General features: G+C 47.4%; 2 protein-coding genes across 10 annotated transcripts in view; both read right to left on the bottom strand.

Annotated features, from left to right (window-relative positions):
* Positions 1-338: 338 nt before the first annotated feature.
* On the bottom strand, positions 339-20,144 carry LOC144115162 (uncharacterized). 5 transcript variants are annotated; one of them, XM_077649343.1, is made up of 6 exons: positions 19,974-20,144; positions 16,384-16,580; positions 7,178-7,409; positions 5,106-5,220; positions 3,541-3,678; positions 342-612 (listed from the first exon to the last, which is right to left on the bottom strand). In XM_077649343.1, exons 3-6 carry the CDS (start codon positions 7,398-7,400, stop codon positions 543-545), a joined length of 546 nt encoding a protein of 181 aa, XP_077505469.1. In that variant the 5' UTR covers positions 7,401-7,409; positions 16,384-16,580; positions 19,974-20,144; the 3' UTR covers positions 342-542. The 5 variants fall into 5 exon arrangements, with proteins under 5 accessions (XP_077505468.1, XP_077505469.1, XP_077505470.1 ...); XM_077649344.1 differs by having other exon boundaries at positions 16,384-16,577; XM_077649345.1 differs by lacking the exon at positions 19,974-20,144 and adding an exon at positions 18,329-18,366 and having other exon boundaries at positions 16,384-17,496.
* LOC144115165 (uncharacterized) overlaps positions 19,597-24,940 on the bottom strand; it is a 17,724-nt gene continuing 12,380 nt past the window's right edge. For 2 of the 5 annotated variants that reach the window (XR_013311279.1, XM_077649365.1), the window contains exons 5-6: positions 24,852-24,938; positions 23,755-24,015 (exon numbers count right to left, since the gene is read on the bottom strand). Coding sequence is in view for 2 of the 5 variants with exons in the window: in XM_077649365.1 (XP_077505491.1) it covers positions 24,921-24,938 (18 nt within the window). In the remaining 3 variants the exon portion in view is untranslated. Of the gene's footprint in view, positions 20,170-23,754; positions 24,561-24,851; positions 24,939-24,940 lie in introns of those variants that run through there. The other 3 variants (XM_077649364.1, XR_013311277.1, XR_013311280.1) reach the window with 3 other exon arrangements.

Genomic DNA, 24,940 nt, shown 5'->3' with positions numbered 1-24,940 from the left:
AGTCAAGTGTACAAAACACAATGCCGCCGTACAATGCCGAACACGCATTCAAATACATCAGGCACTACAAACTGCGTACGAGGAACTGAATACAAGGTTTGGGTGGCTAATTTCCCAATATAAAGTTATAGACAAAAGTTCCAGATATATGTCGATTAGCGGGAAAAAAAATTTCTGCATTGCCTCACCAGTCAATCAGCTCTTATTTCACCAGTGGATGCAGCACGTGTGTCCTCTTGGGATTCAATGCTGTTCATTAAGGTTTTGGCCAACTGCACAAAAACTATTTTGCATCGTGCCTGCACACCACAGGCTTTAGTGCACGGCTAAGTAATAATCACACACAAAACACAATTTTTTAGCACGCAATCAATGTTACGCTAAACAAACTACAAAGAAGTACAAAATATGCCAAGACGTGCAATAGTAACGTGCATGGCAGCACAATACGCCATCGCAATTAAGCGATTCCGGGTCGAAAATTGCGCGACATGGCTCCTAAGTCTCGGAAAACCATCGCTGCTGCGGGCTGAAGTTTGCGGCTACGATGGCGGCTCCCCTCTGGTCCCTGTACGGAAGCCACGCAACAGCCGTGTCCAGCGTGGGAGGCCCCTGCGCGGCAAGGGTCCAACACATAGCAACACAAATTCACAAACAAGATTTGTCATGGGGTCTCCACACAACACTTGCTTTGGTCCGATAAATTGTGATGTGCGAAGCAGCACTCGGTTTACCTTCCACACGCTTACCAGCACACAGCTTAAAGCACCAGTGGAACATCTGGGAATCTAGGCCAAGCGTTCGATCCGGGCCAGGCCGCGCTGGCTTACTCAGTAACACCGCTAGGTTCTGCATGCTACTGGCGATACTACAAGGCCATCACCGAGGCGGGTCCTACATATCCAGAACATCCCATTTCTGTAATTATTTTTCGTGCTGTTTCTTGCACAAGAGATGCAAGATGACCAGCTTAGCTGTACTAACTTGAGCTGAAGAAGCCACTGAATAGAGAGGCAGCCAGCAAGATTTTTATACCTCTTGCCTGAATGTCGTGGCGAGGTTCAGGGCGAAGGGTTACAAGGTGTCGTGAACCACAGTATGAAAAACATATCGGTTGGAGCACAACCTTCCTTTGAAAAACCTCACAAAACCCAATGCCACACAAAACCTCCCCACAGTATTAGAACCATGACTGAGGTTGAGGCTGAGCTACTTGCTACACAATTTGTACAAAATATACAGACTACTTGGCTTGTTTCTGGTCCATGCCCGCAGCTTGTTTTGCCTCATGGGCGTTGCGAATCTTTCCAAGGTGACCGCAGGTCTTGATATAAGTGGTCCGGAGCACAGATCTTCAAGAAGTTAAACAAGAGCCACACTGCATGGCTTAAAAAGAAACCCTTTTGGCTGTATATTAAAGCAATAACATTAAGCTTTCATTCTGCAAAAAATCTGGCGGCGGCGGTGGCGTAGTAAGTGAAAATTCCTCGGAGAAGCAGCCTAAATGAGCCACCTAGGTCAAGTGACCTAGTGGTGTCATCACAGCGTCCCCACCGGACTGTGAGAAAATTGCCCAGCGTGGCAGATGGCAGTTCAATTATTAATTGGTCGCAAGACAATGCTCGGGAAGAGCAAGCTGGATCTCGAGCCCCACTCGTAGCAGCACTTGCATCGCTGGGCAGTTGCGCATAGCTTAACTGCTGCACTACTGCGCCAGGGGTTGCATGAGGGCTCCCAGAGATCAATGAACGTAAAGTTGAGGATGACAAATTCCACGGATACAGGCATTACCTGATTAACACTATCACATGATACCCTTAAGGTGGAGGTTAAGTGTCCCCTCCAGGTTTCTTTTAACAACAGTGGCACATATCTATAAATAGTTGCATGTATCTATAATGGGTTCAGTGCAAATGCTGAGACATGACGCAAAGTAAACGCGGACACAAGCGCAGTGGTGTCTGCGTCCAAGTCGTTCTTGTCCTGTGTTCTGTGCTAACAGTTACGCTGGGCCTACATAAATATGCATACTGACCATAGGAAACAGCACCAGAATAAAATTAGCAAAAGATACTAATCGAGTTATGGCATTTAATGTCCCAAAGTAACTCGGGCCATGAGGAACGCTAAGGCTCTGAGGGCTATGAGGGACGACCACCTGGGGTTCTTCCCAAGGTGGCCGAAATTTTCAGAGCCCTTCAAAATGGTGTTCCTCATAGCCCGAGCCGCTTTGGGGCGTTAAAACCCATAAACCGATTCGTATTTGTTGTCAAAGACCAAATGAGACATTAATGATGTAACCGTTACAAGATTACCAAATACAACAAATCGAATGCGCACAGAAGACATAAAGCTTTCTTTTTACTGCAGAAGCAGTGCTACTGTCCATCACCAAAACGCCGATCTGGTTGGCAGAACCCTAGGGGGCGGCAGCACACCCACCAGCACCCTGCCCCACCTCATCCCAGTAGATAGGGTGCAGCCCATGTATGCACCACCACCATTGGTCATCCTTCCCATCCCCGCCCACCGCCACCCTTCAGAGGCCTCATTCACCAGGGAACTCTACTTTCCAGATGCACTGTACACCACCAGCCCTCCTACCTCCCCCTTCCACAAGGCCTCAGCCCACTGGAAGCCTAGGCAGCAGGTGAACAAATATGCAATAGGAAAATTGAATTCATAGAAGCAGTGAGTAAATCAGTTGCCCTCCAGAAGCCCCATTCAACAGCCACCTCCCCTTATCTAGGGGACTGCCCCCCCCAGAAGCCAACCTTCACCCACCTCTCAACCCCACCTGCACCTTCCACTCAACCACCCACCGCTACCCACTCACCTCCACCCTTATTCACCCGTCAGAAAAATTCTCGGCTTAGAGCAAAACCATTCAATAAAATGAAAACATCAAAGTAATAATCTAGGGTAAATAAATGCTTTCGCAGAATTGTTGCCTCATTTGTCTGATCATCAAGTAATCTTTTTTTCTTATTGAAACTGCCAGCCAACTGTACAGAACAGAAAACTTGTCACCAGATGCAACAAGAAGACTGCACACCCTAAAAGCACCCAATAGAATCACAGAAGACCTCCAGCATTAAAAAAAAACAATTATATTAGAAGCGTCAGACAAGAACACAAAAAGAAAACACTTCTAAAAGTAGCAAGTAGGTAATGCAGCTGAATGCTACGTTTCCATTTGTTCACTTAGATTATTTTTAAACAATCCTGCGACATTATTTCCTGTGTCACTGTTTCATTTTCTTTTTTTTTTTTTTCAATAAGTAAGCTTGATGCAGTTAATAGCATAGGCTAGGGGACATAAATTTGTGCCTTTATCAATATTCTGCAAAAATATTCCACAACCTCCTCTTGTCGCACTTTCCACACTGCCTCAAATGGGAACTTTCCTAGTTCTGAGTGCGGCTATTTTCACTTTTTTCTGTAATGCCACAACGATACTGGCATTGAGGATGGATAAGTGCACAAAAAGCACATTCCATATAACACCTCAGGAAGAGCCATTAATGACTTAAACGTTACCAGTTTTCGTCAGAAGTTGTAGGCCCCTTCCCACTGCAGGCAGGCAGACGTGAAGCGTGGCTCGAATGCACCGCAGATGCACGCTTCGAGCTGCAGGAGTGCGCCCACAGACTACACTCGCAGGCCATTCCTTTTTTCCTGCAGTAAATCAAATTCACTTGCATTATCTTGCATCTTTTCATTCTTCACGGTGCACTATGAAGCAAACTGAAAGTCAAAGGAGAGTAAAAGTATATAATGCAATTGGCGTAAGAATCAAAACAAAATTAAGAGTAACTATGCACTTGTAATCTGTATTATGCCTAAGAACAACAAGGCTTAAAGGGGTTTCAAAAAGCCTTGTCAGCCCATTCCTCTGATTCCTTTTTTCCCTTTCATATCTTTCTCACTTTATGCATTGCTTATGATGACATGCTACCTTCGTGTTATTTCCCTTATGAAAATAAAGCAGCACAATCAAAAGGAAAATAAAAAATTCAGAGTCCCCCTCTCTGCATTACAAGTCGTCACAGTCGTTTGTTCGCCAATGCAACAAGTGCTGTTAATACCGTACTAATAAGTATGCTTTCTTCCCTTTTTTCAGCACCCTTCAGGCTTGTTTTGCCATTTGGTTTGTGTATAAAATTATCCTTAACGCCTTCTGATGACGAGAAATGCAGCCAGATGGCAGTGAACATTAACATCCGCTTTCGCCCTTTAGATCTTCATTTGTACGCAAGAATTTATTATCTCTAGTACTGAGGAGAACAAGGATGAGGAGAATGTAAAAAAGTTGGAGAGCACTGCAGTCTGCTATGTTAGAGAAATGCAAAGTCATTTGAACCTCAGGAACACTTTTGCAAGTCATCGTTGTCATATGACACCTATAGAGTGACCCTTGGATGATGTCGGCAACTTTTCTTGCAAGTCATCGTTGTCTGACATCAGAACATATTGGGAACACACTTTACTGTTGCACACACCAAAACGTGTTGACTTCTTGCCCCTCTAACACACTAGAACAGAAGACCCTTCATGGCATATGAATTGCGTGCCCGCCTGGCACACTTAAGTCCAGGGTTAGAACCCGAAATGCTGGAGCATTTCTTTTTTCTAATGGTAATTTTCTTGAGGACATGCTCTGATGACAACCTCTGCTGACAGCTCCTGTGACCGCCACCCATGAGACAAGAACTGCTTTCGCATTAAAAACACAGGGAGATTTGCAGCATTATGTTTGAATTTTCATTTGTCACGAAATAATGAATTTTGACAGACTTCTTACTGTATAACAGGTCCTGAATGTTTTGCATGCTTCTTGGATGCTCAGTGCACGCTAAGACAAATATGTGTACACTAGCGTATGCTAGTGTGCTTTATTCTGATCTAATATATGATACCGCCACAACCTGAATGCTCAATGCGACGTCGCTCACTGCCACACTGGGCCTGCATGCGAGTCCCACGACGGCGCCGAGCTGCTCTAGCATTTTAGTGGCATCATGCTTGAAAGGCTGCAGCCCCGAGCCCCTCTTAAGCATTAGCCTCCGGAAGCGGTGTTGCACCCAGCAGGACTTCGGACTCACCAATTGATGGCCATGCGATGTGGCTCCAGGGTCGCACTCCTGCGGCTCCAGGGAGCTTGGGTGGCCGCCAAAGGACGATACGCACACCAGCAGCCATGGCTGCCTTGTCCCTGGTCTAGCAAAGCCACGTTGCGTGCCAAGCATATAAATTTTAGGAAACGCGAAGATGACTGCAGTCAACATGTTAGGGGACAAAAAGTGCACAAATGATTCCAACAACTAAATAAAATAATTACAGTACAAACACAAATTAACCTGCTCCGAGCAATAACCGGTAGAGGATATATAAAACAAACTCTCATTGGAAACGATTCTGCAAACATAGTGGATATTTCGTAAGGACAATTAATACATGTTTTGCAGTTAACTTGGACTCTCAAGAAAAGGTGTCAGCAATACGTGTGAAAATTTATTCTCCCAGAGCTTTTTTTCACTGTCCTGTGTTTTCCGTATGAAGCTATATATTATCCAAGGAATTTAAGCATCTGGTGGCTTCAGCTAAGCAACATGCTATTCAGTAGAAAACCACCTCGAGTCCACAATATTGTTAAAGTCAACTAAATAGAGCTGTAAGGCGGGGGTTTATTTAAAAGACCTGGGAGGAAGGGAGCAGCGGCGAGAACAATCCGAGGGCAACCAGGTCGGGCACAGACACACATGGCGATAGCAATACGGCTGACGCGCAGGGCTATCTTCTTCGTTTTCACGAGTTATCTGCTTTGTCTGGGTCATCATCTTCACAAGAGCCACAAAGGCCTGCAATAAATTTGTGAATACCAACCAGCCTTCCCGACATGTGGGACTAAGACCACAGCGTTTGTGCAAACGATAGAGCAGCTAAAAGCATGGAAAACACGAGATTTCCACTCCGGCACAACACTCCTGGAGCAGAGACTCTAAGACGTGAGAATGGCATGCAGCCTCCACATCAGTGCCAACCCGCTGTGAGGAAGAGTATACTAGGTAAACTAAACGTGAACCCTATAAAGTTAATTGTAACAGCAAAGAATCGAGCCACACATGGCTGGATGAATTCCCTACTTTTTCTCTTTCTGTCTTTCAGCAATAGAAGGCAGGCATCAGCTCACTGCTCACATACCAACTGTTCTCTCCTGTGTTTGCAAAGTTGGTTTACCTCACGCAATAGTTCCCGGGGTTGAAAGTGCTAGTGAGTAAGATGATTTAAACACAATCACAAGTTCTGTGCATCTGTACCACTACGTTTAGGCCTCCTTTAATACTGCAAAGGCATCATTACAAGATGCACAGTGGCATTTCATGAAAGTTGTGCAAAAGCAGAATCATCAGTTGCACCTACATCAGTGCAGCCCGTGAAACTCTTTTCCTGTCTAAATTGGCTCCTGTATGTGTCCTTTTATACTGCCTATACTTACAGTGACATGTCTCCAAACTGTGAACAAAATAAACTCCCTTCTTGCTCTAAAAATGTGCCACTAAAGTTGGCGCATTGCCCAATTGAGCGATTGTGAAGGCAGTGAAATTAGCGATGCCAGCCACTTTTCATCTCCAAGGCACATTCGACAAACACAAGTCAGCCTGTTAAAGCGCCTTAAAATATTTTATTTTGTTTCGACATATGACTCCAGAGGTCTGTGTTCAACATGCGTCACTTCCAAGGGTAGCTACTCGTGTTTATTTCCTTCAATCTCATCTTGCAGTGCATGTGATATTTGAAATAAGTCAGAGAAACCACGGATGTTTATAGCAGTAACCTAAAGAGGTTACTGGGCTTGCTCTAAAATAATTACTTTATTATTTTTCTACGTAATGTTGCTTGAGAATTGTGCTGAGAGCACATTGTAGAAATGAGTGAATATTTGTGCACTCCAGGCATTGAATCGAATAACGCTTTTGCATATACCTTCAAGGCCCAGCACACTATATGGCAACTCAGTAGCTGCGGCGTATTAGTTAGAAACGCTCAAAAATACTCCTTTGGTGATAATAAAAGAAAAATATTAAGTTAAAATGAGGATATGTTTTGAAAAATTATTACACATATTTAATGCCCCGAAGTTTATTCCAAACAGGTGCCGTTTGTAGACACTCACCTGGCGCGTCGCTCCAGTTGGGGGTGAATAAGCCGGACAGGTTGAGCCGATACTTGGGCACCACGACCACCGGGTCCGCTCGGGGCGCCAGCATGACGGCTTCCTGAAGTCGCGGCTTCTTGCCCATGAGGAACAGCACCAGCGCCAGCCTTGGGGCTAAGCCAAGTTGCGGCTTTGAGATACTCCCATGTAGGCGTTCTTTATGCCGCTTGCAGGTAGCCATCTTGGAGTGCTGCATTCAGGTATACCATAGGAAATGTTACGTAGTAAATAAGTAATTTTAGAATTAGAAGCCGTGTTGTGCATGCATAACATCACGTATTGCCCACTAAAAATTCTGTAGTAGCACACAGTGCTGCTGTAAAAAAATACAAGATTGCACTTATGTCTGCTTAATAGCAGAAATGTGAAAGCCTTTCTTTCCTTTACTACTCCCTTCCTTTTTCATTGTTTTTATTTTTTTCTTATTATTTATTTCATTTTTTACTTTTCTCCCTCCATTTTACTTTTTCTATTGCAATCACCTTCATTACTATGGTCACCACTATCATCACCATTGGTATCACTGACTATCGCTACCATCATCACTGTCATCTTCACTATCACTATCCCTAGCACTATCAGTAGCTATCATTATCACTATCTCTACCACTATCATTATTTCTAGAACTATCACTCTCCACAGCTATTAACACTATCATTACCATCAATATTTCCAACACTCTCACTATCAGTACTTGTCATTATCGCTATCACTATTTTTTACAATCTATTTATGGTCACCACTATGATTACATATATGTTTCTTAGCAAATGTTGCTTATCAACTTTTACATTTTATTTTAATTACTGTACAACTTATGATTGACAGTTCGTGCGGACTTCTATCCACGCCACTCATGAGCCAAGAAAGGCTTACGCCTTAAAAATAGCAGACAGTTTAGCATGACTCCGTGTAAAATAATGCCGCCAGGTGTCCCCGCGCGGCGCCTTGAGGACAAAGAAGTGAGACGCGCGTGCTCTTTGGAGCTGGAACATTGCTTGATTCCTTGCGGCCTGTGCCTAGCTTTTTGATTCTGCAACCCATTTGTGACATTTTGTGGTGGAGGTGCTGGGTAAAATCGCTCTGGAATATGTCGCACACCCCTCCGAACACCGAGGACCCCAGACCTCTCCCTGTCGACACGCCAGAGCACTGGGTCAGCAGCCGAAATCTTGGACTGCCCCCTGAGCATGGGCTATTGGAGACAACCTCGCCGCCTGGCCGACTGCCTCGTGTACTCAGGCCATTCGACTTCCCCTCGGCGTCTACCCCTCAAAGAGTCATGCAAAGCACCGCGTACTACACCCTCCAGAACCCACGGCTACCAAAGTCCTTTCACGGGACTCAACTGGAGGGTGTGGAAGATTGGCTACTTCAGTTTGAACGTGTCGCCGCATTTAACCAATGGGATGACGCCGCCAAGCTGAGAAACATTGTCTTCAGCTTGGAGGACGGTGCTCGTACGTGGTACAAAAACCGTGAGGACACTCTTTTATCATGGCCTGAGTTCCGTCGTCAACTGCTCGTCGCGTATGTCAGCGCTGATCGTCGGGAGCGAGCAGAACGAGCCTTGCAGTCCCGTATGCAAATACCCAACGAAACGGTTACAATGTACGTCGAAGACAAGATGCGGCTCTTCCGATGGGCTGACCCAGCCATGGCGGAAGCCAAAAAGCTGCGCCACCTAATGCACGGTATTAAAGAACAGCTTTTTGCTGGCCTCGTGCAGTCACAATGGAGCAGGTCCTCCGGCAGCGTTCCACCGCGTACGACCGGCCAGCCCTTGCTGCTTCTGTTACGGAGTCCCTCCCGGTTTTCAACAGCAATACCGACTTTCTCCGCGACATGATCCGCGCTGTTGTCCGTGAAGAGCTAGAGAAGATTTGTGATACGTTGAAACAGCGGCCAGCTCCCTAATGAGCGTTATCCGCGAAGAGGTGCAGCAAGCTACCAGGCCTCCGTCACTACACGCCGAACCACAGCCTACCCAGACAGACTACTGCCGCCTGACATACGCTGAAGCTCTGCGACGCCCTGCCCCAAATCCACCGGAATTTCCACCGCCCAACCAGACAGACTACTACCACCCGACCTACGCTGACCCACTACAACGCCGTGCCCTGAATCCAGCGGCCTCAAATGGCAAACATGTTTAGTTTATCTAGATGACGTGGTGGTGTTCTCAGAAACCTTCGACCAGCACCTTGAATGCCTGCGGGCCGTGTTGGATGCCCTGCGGATGGCCAACTTGACACTTAAACCCGAGAAATGCCACTTTGGATACAAAGAGCTCAAGTATCTCGGCCATGTTGTGTGCGCCGATGGCATACGACCCGATCCCGAGAAAACTGCCGCCATAACCAAGTTTCCCCGTCCTACTACAAAAAAAAAAAAAACGCTCAAGCGCTTCTTGGGTTTGTGCGCCTACTACCGTCGTTTTATCGCCGACTTCTCCAAGATTGCTGAACCTCTCACCCGTTTAACACGTGACGATACACCGTTCGTCTGGACTGCCGAGAAACAGGCTACTTTCACAGAGCTGCACCAACAGCTGCACACTACCCCTGTGCTGGCTCACTTCGATGAGGAGGCTGCTACCAAGATACACACCAACGCTAGCAACATCGGGCTTGGTGCCGTCCTCGTTCAACATCAAGAAGGCGTGGAATGTGTGATCGCGTATGCGAGTCGCACACTCTCGTGCACCGAAATCAACTACTCCACCTCGGAAAAGGAGTGCCTCGCTGTCATCTGGGCCACGATGAAACTTCGACCTTATATCTATGGTCGTCATTTTAAAGTGGTCACCGACCACCATTCCTTGTGCTGGCTTACCAATCTCCGGGACCCATCAGGACGCCTAGCACGCTGGAGCCTTCGCCTTCAAGAATTTGATTACACAATATTGCCTATAAGCCCGGACGTAAACACGAAGACGCCAACACGCTCTCATGCGCAGCCGTCGAGCAAGCTGATGACAGCGCAGAGGATGACAATCATTTCCTAGGCGTGATCAGCAGTTCGGACTTAGTGGCAAAGCAGCGTGCTGACGCTGACCTGCAGTCTGTCATGGATCACCTGGAGGGCCATGCTTCTAACGTAACTCTACACTTTTCCCGCCACCGTCCCTACCTCCTAGTCCTGCCATCAGACCTCCGCGACATCCTTTCGGCGTGTCATGATGAGCCCACCTCTGGCCATTTGGGATTTGCACGCACGCTCGCTCAAGTGCATCAGGGCTATTATTGGCCTAAACTTGCAAAGACCATCCACCGCTAGGTCAAAGGTTGCCGTGAGTGCCAGCGTCGTAAGTCACCACCGCTCAAGCCCGCAGCTCCAACCAATTGCGCCACCTCGCACACCTTTTGACCAAGTTGGCATTGATCCTCTGGGCCCATTCCCTGTGTCGTCTTCTGGCAATAAGTGGATTATAGTTGCGACTGATTATTTGATGCACTATGCGGAAACCAAGGCGGTGCCGCGCAGTACATCCTCAGAAATTGCGCGCTTCTTCATACACCACATTGCTTTACGAAATGGTGCTCTGTCCTCCGTCATCACCGATAGGGGCACTGCGTTTACAGCGCTGCTCATGCACGAGGTGTTCCAGCTGAGTCACACGAACCACCGCAAGACTACTGCATACCACCCGCAGTCAAACGGGCTCACGGAGCACCTCAACAAAACCTTAGCAGACATGCTCGCAATGTACGTCGATGTGCAGCAGAAGACTTGGGACGAGATCCTCCCATATGTGACGTTTGCCTACAACACGGCGATTCAGAAAACGACTCGATTTAAGCCGTTTCGCCTCGTCTATGGGCGTGATCTCCAAACAATGCTCGATGCCATGCTTCCATGCCCCCCTCACGACCAGGCGCTCACGCCAGACGCCGGGGAATTTACCCGGCACACAGAGGAAGCCCGCCAACTGGCTCGTATGCACATCCACCGGCAGCAGGATGCAGAACGCTACAACCAACAACATCGCTTCGTCGAGTACCATCCCGATGACAAAGTGAGGGTATGGACACCGGTACGTCGCCCCAAGTGCGCCCACGTTTTTGCTTCCTTTTTTTGGATACGGAGGGGGAATAATGCCGGCAGGTGTCCCAGGGCGGTGCCTTGAGGACAAAGAAGTGAGACGCGCGTGCTCTTTGGAGCTGGAACATTGCTTGATTCCTTGCGACCTGTGCCTAACTTTTTCATTCTGAAACCCATTTGTGACAATATCATGCAGTATATAGTTATGGGTTAAGGTCCTCACGTGCAAAAGCCATTTGACATAAAAGGCCTTTAACATAAAGTCTTTCGGCCTAAAGAATGTCTACCTGAGGTCTTTACTTGGAGTGCATCTACCCTAAACGCCTTTAGCATAAGGCTTTTAAGTGAAAGACCTTTACAATGAAAGCATCACCGTGAAGGCCTTCATCCAAGTGAAGGCTGAGGCACACCATAAAGGCAGGCCCTTACGGTGTGCCTTGGCGGCTAAATGAGGCCCATTTCACGAGCATGCGATTTTCACCTGTGGTGCTGCGCTTTCTGTCGGTCTGAGACTGGGGAGGGACATCGGTCTAGCTGCAGCCGGCTTTGCGACATGGCGTCACGTGGGAGCTGTTGCCACGATGGAAGCAAAACTATTTATTTAAGCAAAAGCTTTACTATACTCCCCTCCGTCCTCAGCCGCTTTCACTTCATGCTCCCCTACCTGAAACTCCAGGGCAGAAAAATCTCCAACCCGGATGCCATGATCCGAACAGCATGTAAGGCAGCACTGCCCATACCTCTAAATACCTCATCCAAAAAACTCCTCCAGCTAGGCCTACACAACACGAGAGCTGAGCTTATCGAGGCCCACCGACAGATACAATACATACGCCTCAAGAGAACCACCACCGGCCGACACATCCTACACACCCTTAGTATCAAGACACCAGCCACGGATCCTATACAGCTCCAGGTCCGCCACCACATTCACCGGGAGCTATATTAAACCTCTCCCCAAAAATATGCACTCCACCAACCACGAACTCCGCCGCAGAGCTCGCGCACGTGCACTCCACAAACACAATGGCACGGAACCGGATGCCATGCGGGTGGATGCCTCATGCACGGGTGTGGACGTGTTTGTGGCCATCACGAACCCCTACCTACAACCGATTGGCATTCTTCACATATCCCCACTGCCACTTCGGAGGAGGATGAAGAGGCCACCATTGCCCTAGCCATCACGCGCACGGAGGCCCGGTATATAGCTATCGGACTCTAAGACTGCCATACTAAATTTTGCTCATGGGAGAGTCCGCGCCCCTGCATTTCGCATACTGAAGTCGCTTGCCGCACACCCACCCCGCCACATGGAGCTCATATGGGTGCCTGCCCACTCCGGGAATCCTGGAAACGAGGCTGCCAACGCTTAGCCCGGGGTTCCTCATCCGGGCACCGGCGGCCTACGATCTAGGGTTCTCACGGGAGCGCATATGTATTCATTAAGTGAACAGATGCAGGCCTGCATAGCCGGGTGTCGGCTCTACCCCCGCCCCATCCCTCCCTCGAAAATTATCACCAGACACTCTGGAGGCGGCTCCAAACATGCGCGATACCCTCCCCTTGTATATATACGCTCGCGCTATCACCAAGTCCACACAAACTCCTCCTGTACTCTCTGCCACCACCCCAAAGCCACTCTCGATCATATCCTTTTCCTCTGCTCGGCGGATCCTCCCCCGCGGGGCCTGGAGCACTTACCACTTTGGAGACTTGGGAAACCCTACTGCGCTCCGAGGACACGCGGCTAAGCAAGCCACCGAAACAGGCCGGGCTACCATGCAGCGTCATGACCCTCCGGGACGTGAACGTTTCAGTGCAGTGGGGCCGTGCACGGGCCCAAGCATCTGCGTGTCCTAAACTCCCCTCTGTCTATTAAGGCTTTCACCACCACCAACCCTGCGCAGCTTCTTCGCCGTGCGCAAGTTTGAAGACCAAACCACGTGACAGCTATGACGTCACTCAGCAGGCGCCGCCGAAACCGAGCGTATTCACACGTCCAGCCTTCGAGAGTGCTCGTGGCGACGCAGCTTCCGGTTTTGCTCCGGCGGCCGCCGCCGATCGAGGAAGGGACCGTTCGTTCGGCCGGCACGTTCAGTCCTTCTCCCCGGGAGATGTGGCCTTCGGTGATGCGTGGGGTGCAGCCCGCTGCCGTCTTTTTGAAGTGAAAAGCTTCACTACGCCAGTCAACTCCGCGCTTCGCGCCAGCCGGCGTATGTCGGAGCAGGAGTGACGTCACGCACGGCGCAGGTGGCCGCCGCCGACCCCGTCGCCTGTTCCTCTCTCGCTGCCTATCACTACTGCGCAGGCGCCACTAGTACCACCGAGCCACAGGTGTTCCGCCGTTGTGCTGCGCCGCGCCTTTCCTTAAAATCCAAATTTCAATTTTCAGTTGTCTCCTTCTTTTTTGCCTCCCTCGATCCTTTATCCCTTGATCCTTTATCCCTTCCTTTACGGCGGGGGGGGGGGGGGGGGGGGGGGGTTCGGGATTCCACCGAGATATGCGAGACAGTTACTGTGCCATTTGCTTTCCTCAAAAACCAAACAAAACAAGTGAGCCGACAGCGTTCATAGAGTTCATTGGCGTTGACAACCTTGCAAAGACCGTTCATTTTCACCAAAGGAACGTACGGCGCACAACCGGCTCTGTGGGCCAGTGGATACCTCAATCTCACTTTCGCATTGTATATCCGGGATTATCTGGGCTAATCCACAATTTTTTTGGCTGTTCCCCCTCTCGTTTCTTTTCTCTTATATCCCCTCCTATCGCGCATCTATTCTTTCACCCTCTGTCTTTTTTTCGCCACAACCCCACAAGGGAGCATTGTTTTGGCCCCTTACTTCCTTTTCGACCCCTGCCCCTCTGTCTCCGCAGCCCGGCAGCGCTTCGCTCGTCCATGTCGGCGTCTCGATCCCTGCTGCCCCACTGAATAAGAATAATTAATAATTGGTTTTTGGGGAAAGGAAATGGCGCAGTATCTGTCTCATATGTCTTTGGACACCTGAACCGCGCCGTATGGGAAGGGATAAGGGAGGGAGTGAAAGAAGAAAGGAAGAAATAGGTGCCGTAGTGGAGGGCTCCGGAATAATTTCGACCACCTGGGGAACTTTAACGTGCACTGAAATCGCACAGCACACGGGTGCCTTAGCGTTTTTCCTCCATAAAAACGCAGCCGCCGCGGTCGGGTTCGAACCCGGGAATTACGGGTTCGAACCCAACCGCGGCGGCTGCGTTTTTATGGAGGAAAAACGCTAAGGCGCCCACTGAATCGTGAATCCAAGAGCAGGGGTGGACTTGGGCGGATCGGTGACGTCGCTCAACTCCTTCCCACATCCATCCATGCCGATGTCCCCATGTGAATACCGCTTATAGGCCGTCGGCGTTCATGTTTGTTTGCGTCGGACTCCGATGATTTCGAGGAAAGGAAGGGTGCATATAACTGGATCCCTGGGTCAGTGGACGCCTCATTCGCGCTTTGAGGCACGTGGCGATGGTGTGAGAGACATGTGGCCTACATGTAATAGCGCTGACAACGTTGTGACAGACACGAGGCACTGCAGCAATAGGCCGCAGTATTAATTGGGTGACCAACCTCTCGCGATCAGCCATTAATTTAACTGCCACCAGGCTGGGCACGCTGCCTATCCGGTGTGCGGCACGCACAGACGCCAAGCCGCGTCTACTTGCCCGATACACCACACCTTTCGCTCTCTTACAAGGTTCAGCAGTAGTTAAACTGCAGCTCATTTTTCTAATCAAAACATACGAAATATTTCCTTGCAAAAATACGCAGGTAATAATATCAGTAACCTAAGCTCAGTAACATAATCAGTAACATAAGCTTCCGTCACGTTTATTCATGGCTTGCATATGCAAAATTGTCCCTCCGATCAAATTCGCTGGGCGCGCGTTGCATGTGAAAGCACTGACCGAAAATCGCGCTGTGGCGTCACCGACTAGGCCGACCATTTAAAGGCGAAATTAAGCCTTTAATGGCTCATAATCGCGGCCATGGATGTGTCCGTTACATCCAGCAACTGAAATTGAAAATTGGTTTTTGTGGAAAGGAAATGGCGCAATTGTGTGTCTCACATATAGGCGGAACCCTGAACCGCGCCATAAGGAAATTCGGGATAAAGGAGGGAGTGAAAGAAGGAAGAGGTGCCGTAGTCGAGGGCTCCGGAATAATTTCGACCACCTGCAGATCTTCAACGTGCACTGACATCGCACAGCACACGGGCGCCTTTTGCGTTTCGCCTCTATCGAAACGCGGCCTTCGCGGTCGGGTTCGATCCCGGGAACTCCGGATCAGTAGCCGAGCGCTCTAACCACTGAGCAACCGCGGCGGGGTCCAGCAACTAACGAAAGCCTTTTCCTTCCCTTATAGCGCGGATAGGGTGTCCACCGAGATGTGAGACAGGCGTCATTTCTTTTCCTTAAATTGTCCAACGGGCAAGGCGTCGCGCCGAACGGGCGGTGGTGGTCCGTGGACTCCTTGGCAGTGCTGCAACGCGCTATCGCATCCCAATCCAGACGCCTCTTGAACGCAGATATGGAACGATATGCCGCCTAAATGCTCTTTGTAGTTAGTCTTTAAACATCTTCACCACACATCAGCGACACAACCAGCAACACCGCGCTAAAGGCTTCTGCCTCACCGCAATTTAGGTCAACAAAGTGCACCCCTGAATTTTTTCGTTCTAATCGCAGCACGAGGAACGGGCCTAAGTGCCTATGGCGTCTAGATCCACAGTACGGAGTTGCAGCTTCAGTGTTGGCCATGGCGGCAACATTTTAATTGAAAAGCAACGTAGAAACATTTGCGTTCAACGACCGAACTCGAAATCCTAGGAATGGTTGCGAACCCGTCGATGAGAGAGTGCCTCCACGTGAGCGATCAATTTCTGCCCACAACGCACTACAGTACATGACGCTCATTCGGTAGCTCCTGCGGGATGATGTGTCGTCAGGAAAGTTTTTCAGAATCAGACCTAGGCATAGCCAATTACAGAAAATACCACCGCGTCCCCCAGGGACGCACAATGTGGTCACGGCCACATACATTGTGCGGTAGTTTTGACGGTGAATGCGATAAAATAGACGAGCACTGCTCACCTCTAGGCTGTCAAGCAAGCTGGTTGAAAGCCGTTCCTTCGTATCGCGCAGAACACGAACGTCCGTCCAAGAGCAGCCCCTGGCCACGACCTCATCCACTCGCTACGTCAAGATGTCTGCCGTTCCGAGAGAACAGTCGCGCGCTGTCACGCGCGCGTCGTCTTTTTTTCGTCACGTGCTGGGTTATAAAATCACTGCTGAAACACAAGCAATAAAAAATGTCAATGGCTAATTTAAAAAAAAAATTTAGTATCGAAGATATGAGCATTGATGAATGTAAAACGTGTTCAGAGCTTGTCTTTATTGTCACGCAGTAAGCCATAGATTAATATCCCGTTTACTCCATATCGTTTGGCTGGCATTGCGCTTCATGCGATAGTGTACCCTTTCCATTTCTGTGTCGTAATTTTGCACCGCGGTACACTGAAGACCGTTTGCCGTCGAGATAACTTACTGATGCTACGTATTTTGTTGCTTTCTTGCTTTTACCATCTGTGCTTAGCTGTATTAGATTTTGTCACATATGTTCATTTTCCTCCAATTGTCCCCCCCTCCCCCCTTTAATAATGCCCTTGTGATGCTGCAGGTACTGGTGTAAATAAATAAAATACTCTTCAGAAAACTGCTGGCCGAAAAGGCATTACATCAGTCAGTCAGAAAAAAAAAAAACCTCAGCCTAGGGTCACGAGTGCATAATACCAACCAGGGCAAGCTGGAGCAGGAAAGGAATTTCAGAAACAAAGGTTTCGAGGGGGGGCGTCTCCCTCTCCTCCCCTCGCGATGAATGATTCGTTCCTGTGGGCTGGTAGAGGCGGTCTCTTATCTGTGAATGACCTATGCAATTAAGCCACCGCATACGCTAATAATAGTTAAAGTTGTAAAATGCCATATATACTGTTCCCTCACTGCGACGCGATAAAATTACCTGTTAATCTGCACTGAACACCATCCACTCAAAAGGAGTCGTTTGCCAAACCTGCGTGGCACACTTCCTCTCGACTGTTACAAGACGTGACCCATTGTCATGAGCTGGCCGGGAGAAACAGCAGCACTCCACTTCTGAGTAATTGAAACATCATGCTGTCCGTGATTGGCGACATCGAGTTACTCGTTCTGGCACGTACAAAAAAAAATGGTTACTGAAATGGGCACCTTTAGGGAATTAATCTGTGCATTGTGATGCTGATTAGAGGAGAAAATAGTGTCATCATTTTAGACATAAGGTCATTTCAGAAAAGGTAGAAGACAGCATACTGCCTGTTGGATCCAAATTCATAGCATCATTAATGGAAGACTAATGTCAAAAGGGCTCCAGTGTAACAGCATCATAAACTCTTTCAAAACACCTCATGCAGTTACACTGTCAAAAAAAATATTGGCCAGGGTTCAACATGGCTTGATCCCAGTTACACGAGCGAAAGTTCTGTTCAGCATGGTCACCACTGTCAAATCAAATGTCAAAATCAGGTACCCAATGGCCTGTCATATGATCATGTGGTGATACATAGCTTAAGCCATACCACCACGCAGTTAAGTACGGTTTGACCTTGTGAGGCATTGTAGGCCACTGTGTCATCTGCATCGAAATCAGAAAATGTAGCCCGAGGAGCGGAGCTCTCGCTGTAAAATAAAACATATTTAAAGCCGGTTTCAAGTGTTCATAATTAGGCCCAAAAGGGTGCCTTGTGTTTTCATACAGGTTTTACTCTGCGTATTTCACAAAAGAACCGCCCCGAAAATGAAAAAAATAAAAATAAGTGACCAAAAGTTGTTGCCGTGAATCACATGCTATTACCGCCAAGCCAATGGCATTTTAACGCTTCTTACACCCCAACAGCCATCAGAAAAAATGCATGCAATGGGTTCATACTTTGTGTCCACATCTAGTACTTTTCTTCAGCATTCTTTAAATTTACCATTATAACGCCTACATAATGCAACATACCGGTACTACCCGAGCTCTTCATAGCAGTAGACAGGCTGTGTGCACCTATGAAAAACATTTATTTACAGGCAAACCACAACAGTACAGAAATATGGAAACATTTTAATAATAAGAAAACACACCCATAAACAAAGCACAAAGATATTCGCCAATGAATTCCTTAATGCCACCCAATGAACACTAATTCAAAAATTTCAAACAACTGAACTTATATCTACCTAAATTTTCAGAGCAAACAATAAAAAATTCATGTTTGTGCACCATTATAAACCAGCTTGAGGAACGCTTCGACTGACACGTAACTCTCAGGGAATAAGTGTTCAAAGACATATAATAGCTTGTACACAAACTTAATAGCTTATGCTGACCATCCATAATCCTGACACTATGACAGTTGTGGAGTCAACTACAATGGCGAGCGCGCCGAGCAGTCATCCTCCCCCACGAACAGATTCTCAGCCATCTCAGCATTTTCTTCCAAGAACAACATGCACAGTGCGAGTCTACACTTTACAAAAAAAAAAATTTCACATCAATTTTCTTTGCTCAATGATCCTTACAAAATGCCAACATACTGCTCCTTAATGATGGGTGATATTGCGCATGCTAACGCCAACAGAAAACAAAAATCAGCCCATATGACGAGCCAGCGCCAGCTGTTAGTCCCTGAACCATTCCAAAGAAGTGATTGTGGTTTCAGAGAAAACAGCTCTAAGTGGCAATATAAAAACAATTTTGAGTTAAAATGCTACCTGTTAGAAAATGGAATGAAGGTGGTCAGGCCATGCAATTAATTTTGCACAAACTGCAAAGGGCCAGCACAAAAACCACCAGCCTGGCTGGAACATAAGTTGACTATACATGGAAGAAAACACCACCACAACAAAGACGAAAATAATAGCGCACTTCATTATGGTTTACAATCACACCAACAACAAGTCAGAAGTAACATTTGCTACTACAGTAGAAAACATAGTATTTGTGCCAAAGTGAGCGACGCAACCCCTTCCATGACAGTGGTCCACCGCAACACAACACAAAGTATGCATTTATCTACCCCGCATATGACATCTTGAAAGGTAGGCAGCAGTGCTAAGTTTACATATCTCCCGTGTCCGCAGCAACTAAATTCAAAAAGCCATCAAGTAAAATTTGCACGAGGTCACTAAAATACTTCACGGAGAGCACCCGGGCCAGTCCGTGCATGATTCTTTGCAAAACAAGGCGCAGGGCAACAGGAGACAGACAAGATGACACAGGCACAGCGCTGACAAATGACTGAGAAATTTATTGCTTTGCTTGTAATAAATAAAGGAAGCACCATCTAAAATACAAAGGAAAGTCATGGAATCGTCATCAGACCCATCTGTTGTGATTATTCATCCAGATAGTCAATTTCATTTTTCATTAACGTTAGTGATGATGTGCCTACGCAGATTGAACAATTCGTATGCATGATGTACGCCTCAAATATCTCGCTGTCATGGATCACAGGAGAACGCTGGGACTGAAGGAATAGACCGGACAACAGCTGAACGCACACGCATTTAATAAACCCTACACCACACAGGCACTAGCACACAAAACTAATTAAAAACACCAACAAAAAACAAAATCTGATGGTACTGGTACACACAATACTCACAGTTCGGTGCTGAGGAAGTGTTGCGTGGGTCCAGGCAGTAGCGTCGGCGCTGAGGTGACCTTCGAAGTGTGAAGTGCTGGTGTCAGATGAACACCCGATCAAAGCACTGGTGGAAGCAACATTGGCGTTGACGTTGGCGTTGGAGGGACCACCAGGGCGATGCAACTGGCACGTGGCAGCATCGTTTGTGATACCCCTGGGCACAGGAGGTGGTTTCGTCAGCCGCTGAATCCCCGGAATAGGCTCAGGACTGCTGGGGCAGCAGCCGGCGTTGCTCTGTCCCAACCAAAGTGTCCCTGACCATCAGGAGCCTCCACTTCTGTTTCCCCCATGCGTATTATCATCCCTTCGAGCTTTGAAACCCTCGGCATTGATACATGTCATCCTTTTCATCTCCTTCTCTTCTCCGTGAACCACCTCTTGCCACGCCCCCCGTCGAATAATTCATCTTCTTTGTTCTTCAATTGGCACACTTCATCCTTACCGTCTTCGTAGTCTTCTTTTCTCCTTCAAACTTCGTCTTTTTTGGCCTTTTACATGTGACACTCCCAAATTAGCTTTCGATTATATTTCCTCAGAATTTTACATCATCAGAAATGTGTAATGCACTCACAGTCCGACATGCGTCTTGCTTGCCTGCTAACATATCCTATCTCAACGTAGGAGACATGTCCCATTAGAAGAATGTTGATACACAAACCTGATTGTCCAACATATGACGCTTTACATTACAGAATGATCTCCTAAACTACATCACTGTCACAAGCTATGAATTTGTTTCTGGGCTTCATCTTACAGCGGGCAGTTTTTGAGGCACCTTGGTTGACCATTCTGCACAACCGAGATAATTTGGTGGGCACGTTACGTACTAAGTTCACACCAGCCCGCCCGACCTCTTTTGTTAGTACGTGGCTAACACCATGCCCATACAGTTTAAAAGCTAACTTCTATTCTTCTTTCTGCAGCCTAGTAGGAGTAAATCGAAAAATTTCTTTCATTAGTGGTGGTTCAACAGCGCAACAGCACACACAGACCACGTAGGCATGGCAGTAAAGAAATCTTGTTATCATAAAATGATGCCCAGTCTCTTAGCCCAGGCAGACAGATGTAGGGAAGCTGGTTTCCCGGACTCAGTTCTCGTTTCGAGTGCAGACAAAGTCCGCCGTTCCCTGAAATCGTCTGCAAGTACCTTGGGGCTGGAAAAGGGTTCGGAAGAAGGGACAAGGGTAGTGGTTATGCCATATGTCCACAAGCTGTCGCACCGGATTAAAAGGGTGGGGAGCAAGCATGGTGTAAAGGTTCTGTTCTCTGCAAATAACAAACTAGAAAGAGTGGGGCCGGCAATTCAAAGAAGGCATGAAGGGCGCAGAAGAAATGCTTGCAGCATAAACAATGAAAATAGATATGTTCCCTGCAAGACGGGCGTAGTGTATCAAATTCCCCTGTCCTGCAGCCTTACATACATAGGACAGACTTGCCGCTGCGTTAACGTGCGGCTCATGGAGCACGCTAATTCTTTAACGAAGAAACTAACCTAGCTAAACATTGTTTCACGTGCAAATGCACGCCGTTTTTTGATGACACTGATGTCCTGTTCGCTCATCCTGACCAGCACACTCGCGAAGTAGCTGAGGCATTTCATATTATCAGAAAAAGTGAAGGATGGGTGAGTACGCCATCTGTTTCATTATCGCCTCGAGAAATCAATATGCTACATAGTGGGGAGCGGTCCAGCGGATGCACACGTGCTTTTAAAGCGGATTTTACCATGTGCTATCACTATGTGTCTTGTTGACATTGCGCATGTGCGCTGTTTTTTCCGTGACTGTATATATGACGTGCTTCTTCCCAATAAAAAATCAGTTGTAAGTTCAGCGCTGCTTTGTGTGTCTCGTCTCCTAGTTGGTCTGTGTGTGCTGTTGCTCTGTTGAACCACCACTATGCATCACCAACTAGCCCAATCTGCAGTACTTTCATTACCTTGAAGCCAAGGCAGCAGATTATGTCATGTGGAAACCAGCTTCACGTAACCTTCATGTAATGCTTGGGTGCAGTGTGTTTAAGAAAAGGGGACTAACACTTGTCAGGCATCCATGCCTTTTCGTCAGCCTCCTAGACAGACCAACTTCTTTGTATCTTGTCTGTTTTATTAAAATTTCATTCGTTCATTCATTCCTTCAATTGGTCCTCGGTGCTTTCCTGCTTACGATGAATGCACGATGTGTTTATGGCATTTTCCAATCCACCAGTAGCCACAGCCCTTTTTTCGACCGTGGGGCATAACACCTGCAAATATGGGCCTCTCCGATGTACAGCCATAAAAAAACAAAACAAATCAAGCCATAGCCAAGTACTTCCGTAAGTTGCAAAAAAAGATCAAGGCTCAAGCAGTGAAGAACGAAGCCCAAATATTGTGTGTAGAAACAACTTGACCAAACTAGGGCCGGCTATGAAGAAGAGCGAGGAACTATGCTTGAATGCCTTTTTTACAACAAAAACACACAAGGATAAGTGGCCTGCCTGAGTAATTGTCTCAGCAAGGATTGTGGCAGGAACCCTTAGGAAGGTACCTGCAATAATCATTCTCCTTCCTCACCATGGAAGATCCTGGTAAAGAAGACAGAAGAAATGTCCATATTCCAATCGAAACGCTGCACAGAAAGAGTACCTTCTCCATTGGCAAGAAGGACTTGTATTACACACTGCCACATACAGCCTTTTTTGAGACTGTAAGAGAAGGCATTGATTTCATGGGAGCAGTAAGATTACACAAACCAATGCGGAATTAAAATGGATAGATTCTTGGAGTTGCTAGAAAACTTTTTGCATTCTACCTTTGTAAAATTTAATGGCGATCTTTACGTTCAATGGCAAGGAGTATGCACCGGTTCCTGTGTTTCACCAATTCTCTGTAACCCTCTGCCAGCCTTTTGAGACCACCAGATAAAATAAGCTTTGCATGGCTGCAATATCATAACTTTCCTACTTCTGGACTTCCTACTGATCCACAAGCTTCCTTACCAGGGTCAGCAGAAGGCAGCTATTGAAAACATCTTTAAGATCTTCTCTGAAGTTATTCCAGACTTTGAGCTGACCGAAGAAATGCCATTGGAGGACTGCTTCAATTTCTACGGCTGTACATCAGAGCGGCCCATATGTGCGGGTGTTATGCCCCGCGGTAGAAAAAAGACATGTAAACATATTCATCAGCGGCCACGAAGCTGGTAATAAGGGCTGTGCCTAGAGCTGCATTGAAACGTGCCCTAAACAGATCGCGTATTCACCATAAGCTGGTAAGCATCGAGGCCCAACTGACACAGTTACGTGACCTGGTTTCCCCGATGACCTCATCTATAGCCTTGGCTTCAAGGTAGAGAAATTTGCCTATCTACACCTACAAGACTGAGAAATAAGAATGAAAGGTAGATGTCATGCCACATTGTTACATGGCAGCCAGCAAAGGAATGAGCGCGATGAATGATAAACAAGAGATGATTTCATGGCTGCTAGCCTCGCGCGAGTGCTCCGTCTGACACCACTGCCAGCTTCTTCTTCATGACACTACTCTGGGCCACCGAACAATTCCTATGGTAAACAGAAGAAGACACCGACGAAGGAATGCGTGAGATGGTGATCGGCTTCAGCAACGGCACAACAGAAATGGCAAGTTGGTGAAGTGCTGGCTCCCACAATGAGATGAGAGAATGAGTTCCGGTCAACAAAGCTTCCGGGCCACAGGGTGCCATAGCCGACGGCAGTGGGCCCAGGACACAACAAATGGCCTGGGCAGGGGAACGGTGTCTTCATGCGAGGGCCGCGTCTCGAGCCAGGCGGGTCATAGGATCTGGTCGCAGCAGCGCCTTCATTTCATCATGTCTTCTGGTCGGACCAGGGGACGGGACTAGGGTGAACGGCGAGGTTGGTTCAGGTCTGATAGGCTGCGGCACGGTCAGTAAATGCAGGCCAAGAACTATACGGCCAACGACGACAGCTGACGCAGGATGCCGAAGCTCCAGGACCAGGATGCCGACGATATCCAGCACTTGCACCAAATGTTACATGGCACTCAGGCAGATAATCAGGCGTGATGAATGATGGACAAGAGATAACTTATTGGCTGCTGGCCTAGTGCTCGTGCAAGGGCAACAGCCAGTGTATACATACATATAATACACAAAAATACATACAGATAAAAGTGTGCACTTGGAGGTCACAAATGCTAGCTGGGACATCACAATATCCACAGCAAACAAGTCGGGTGAATTTGTTACTACGCAAGGGGTGCGCATCGCTTCCTTTGAAGCATACATGCAAAACGTAGTGAGCAAAAGTACTAACTAGATAAATAGAATGAATCTTTTTGCATATATTGCTATTATAAAATGGTGTTAACAAATGGCCACAATCATCCTTTGGAGCAATGAGCATTTCATCCGCCGTTACACATGAACCATGAAAATAACAAGCAGCCAGATGAATGCATAAATTTTTCCCAGAAATTTACCAAAGGTACAAACAGCGATACCACTCCACTGGTCCAGTTGAGTATGCTGCTCAAGAGCAGCAGCATCCATATGGGATGAATGCCTGCAGCAAAAATTAGTTAGAAAGCAATGCAAGTTCCCACACAAGATGCAAAACTAAAGGCCGCGATATGGAATCATTACAATTATGAAAGCAGAACAAATTGCATTCTACCTACACTGGAATATTACTCGAGCTACGAAAATATAAAGACTGCTTCAAAACAGCACACAATTAACATTTATATGTCATTGGGCATTCCACGCCAACTGATCCAGGCTTAGCAATCGAACATATTCGATTTCTTTTTAAAAATCCTGGCTTATTGCATTACTATGACAAACATTATCCCACCTTGATTTTGTCGGAATAAATTTTCTCATGTTCTGGACACCATCTCACGTTTGGAAGCGGTAGCAAAACCTAGGCTTGCGAAAAAATCT

This window comes from Amblyomma americanum, chromosome 1 (genome assembly GCF_052857255.1).
Source record: "Amblyomma americanum isolate KBUSLIRL-KWMA chromosome 1, ASM5285725v1, whole genome shotgun sequence".
Classification (NCBI taxonomy): domain Eukaryota; kingdom Metazoa; phylum Arthropoda; class Arachnida; order Ixodida; family Ixodidae; genus Amblyomma; species Amblyomma americanum.
This window is presented reverse-complemented; position numbering and strand designations above follow the sequence as displayed.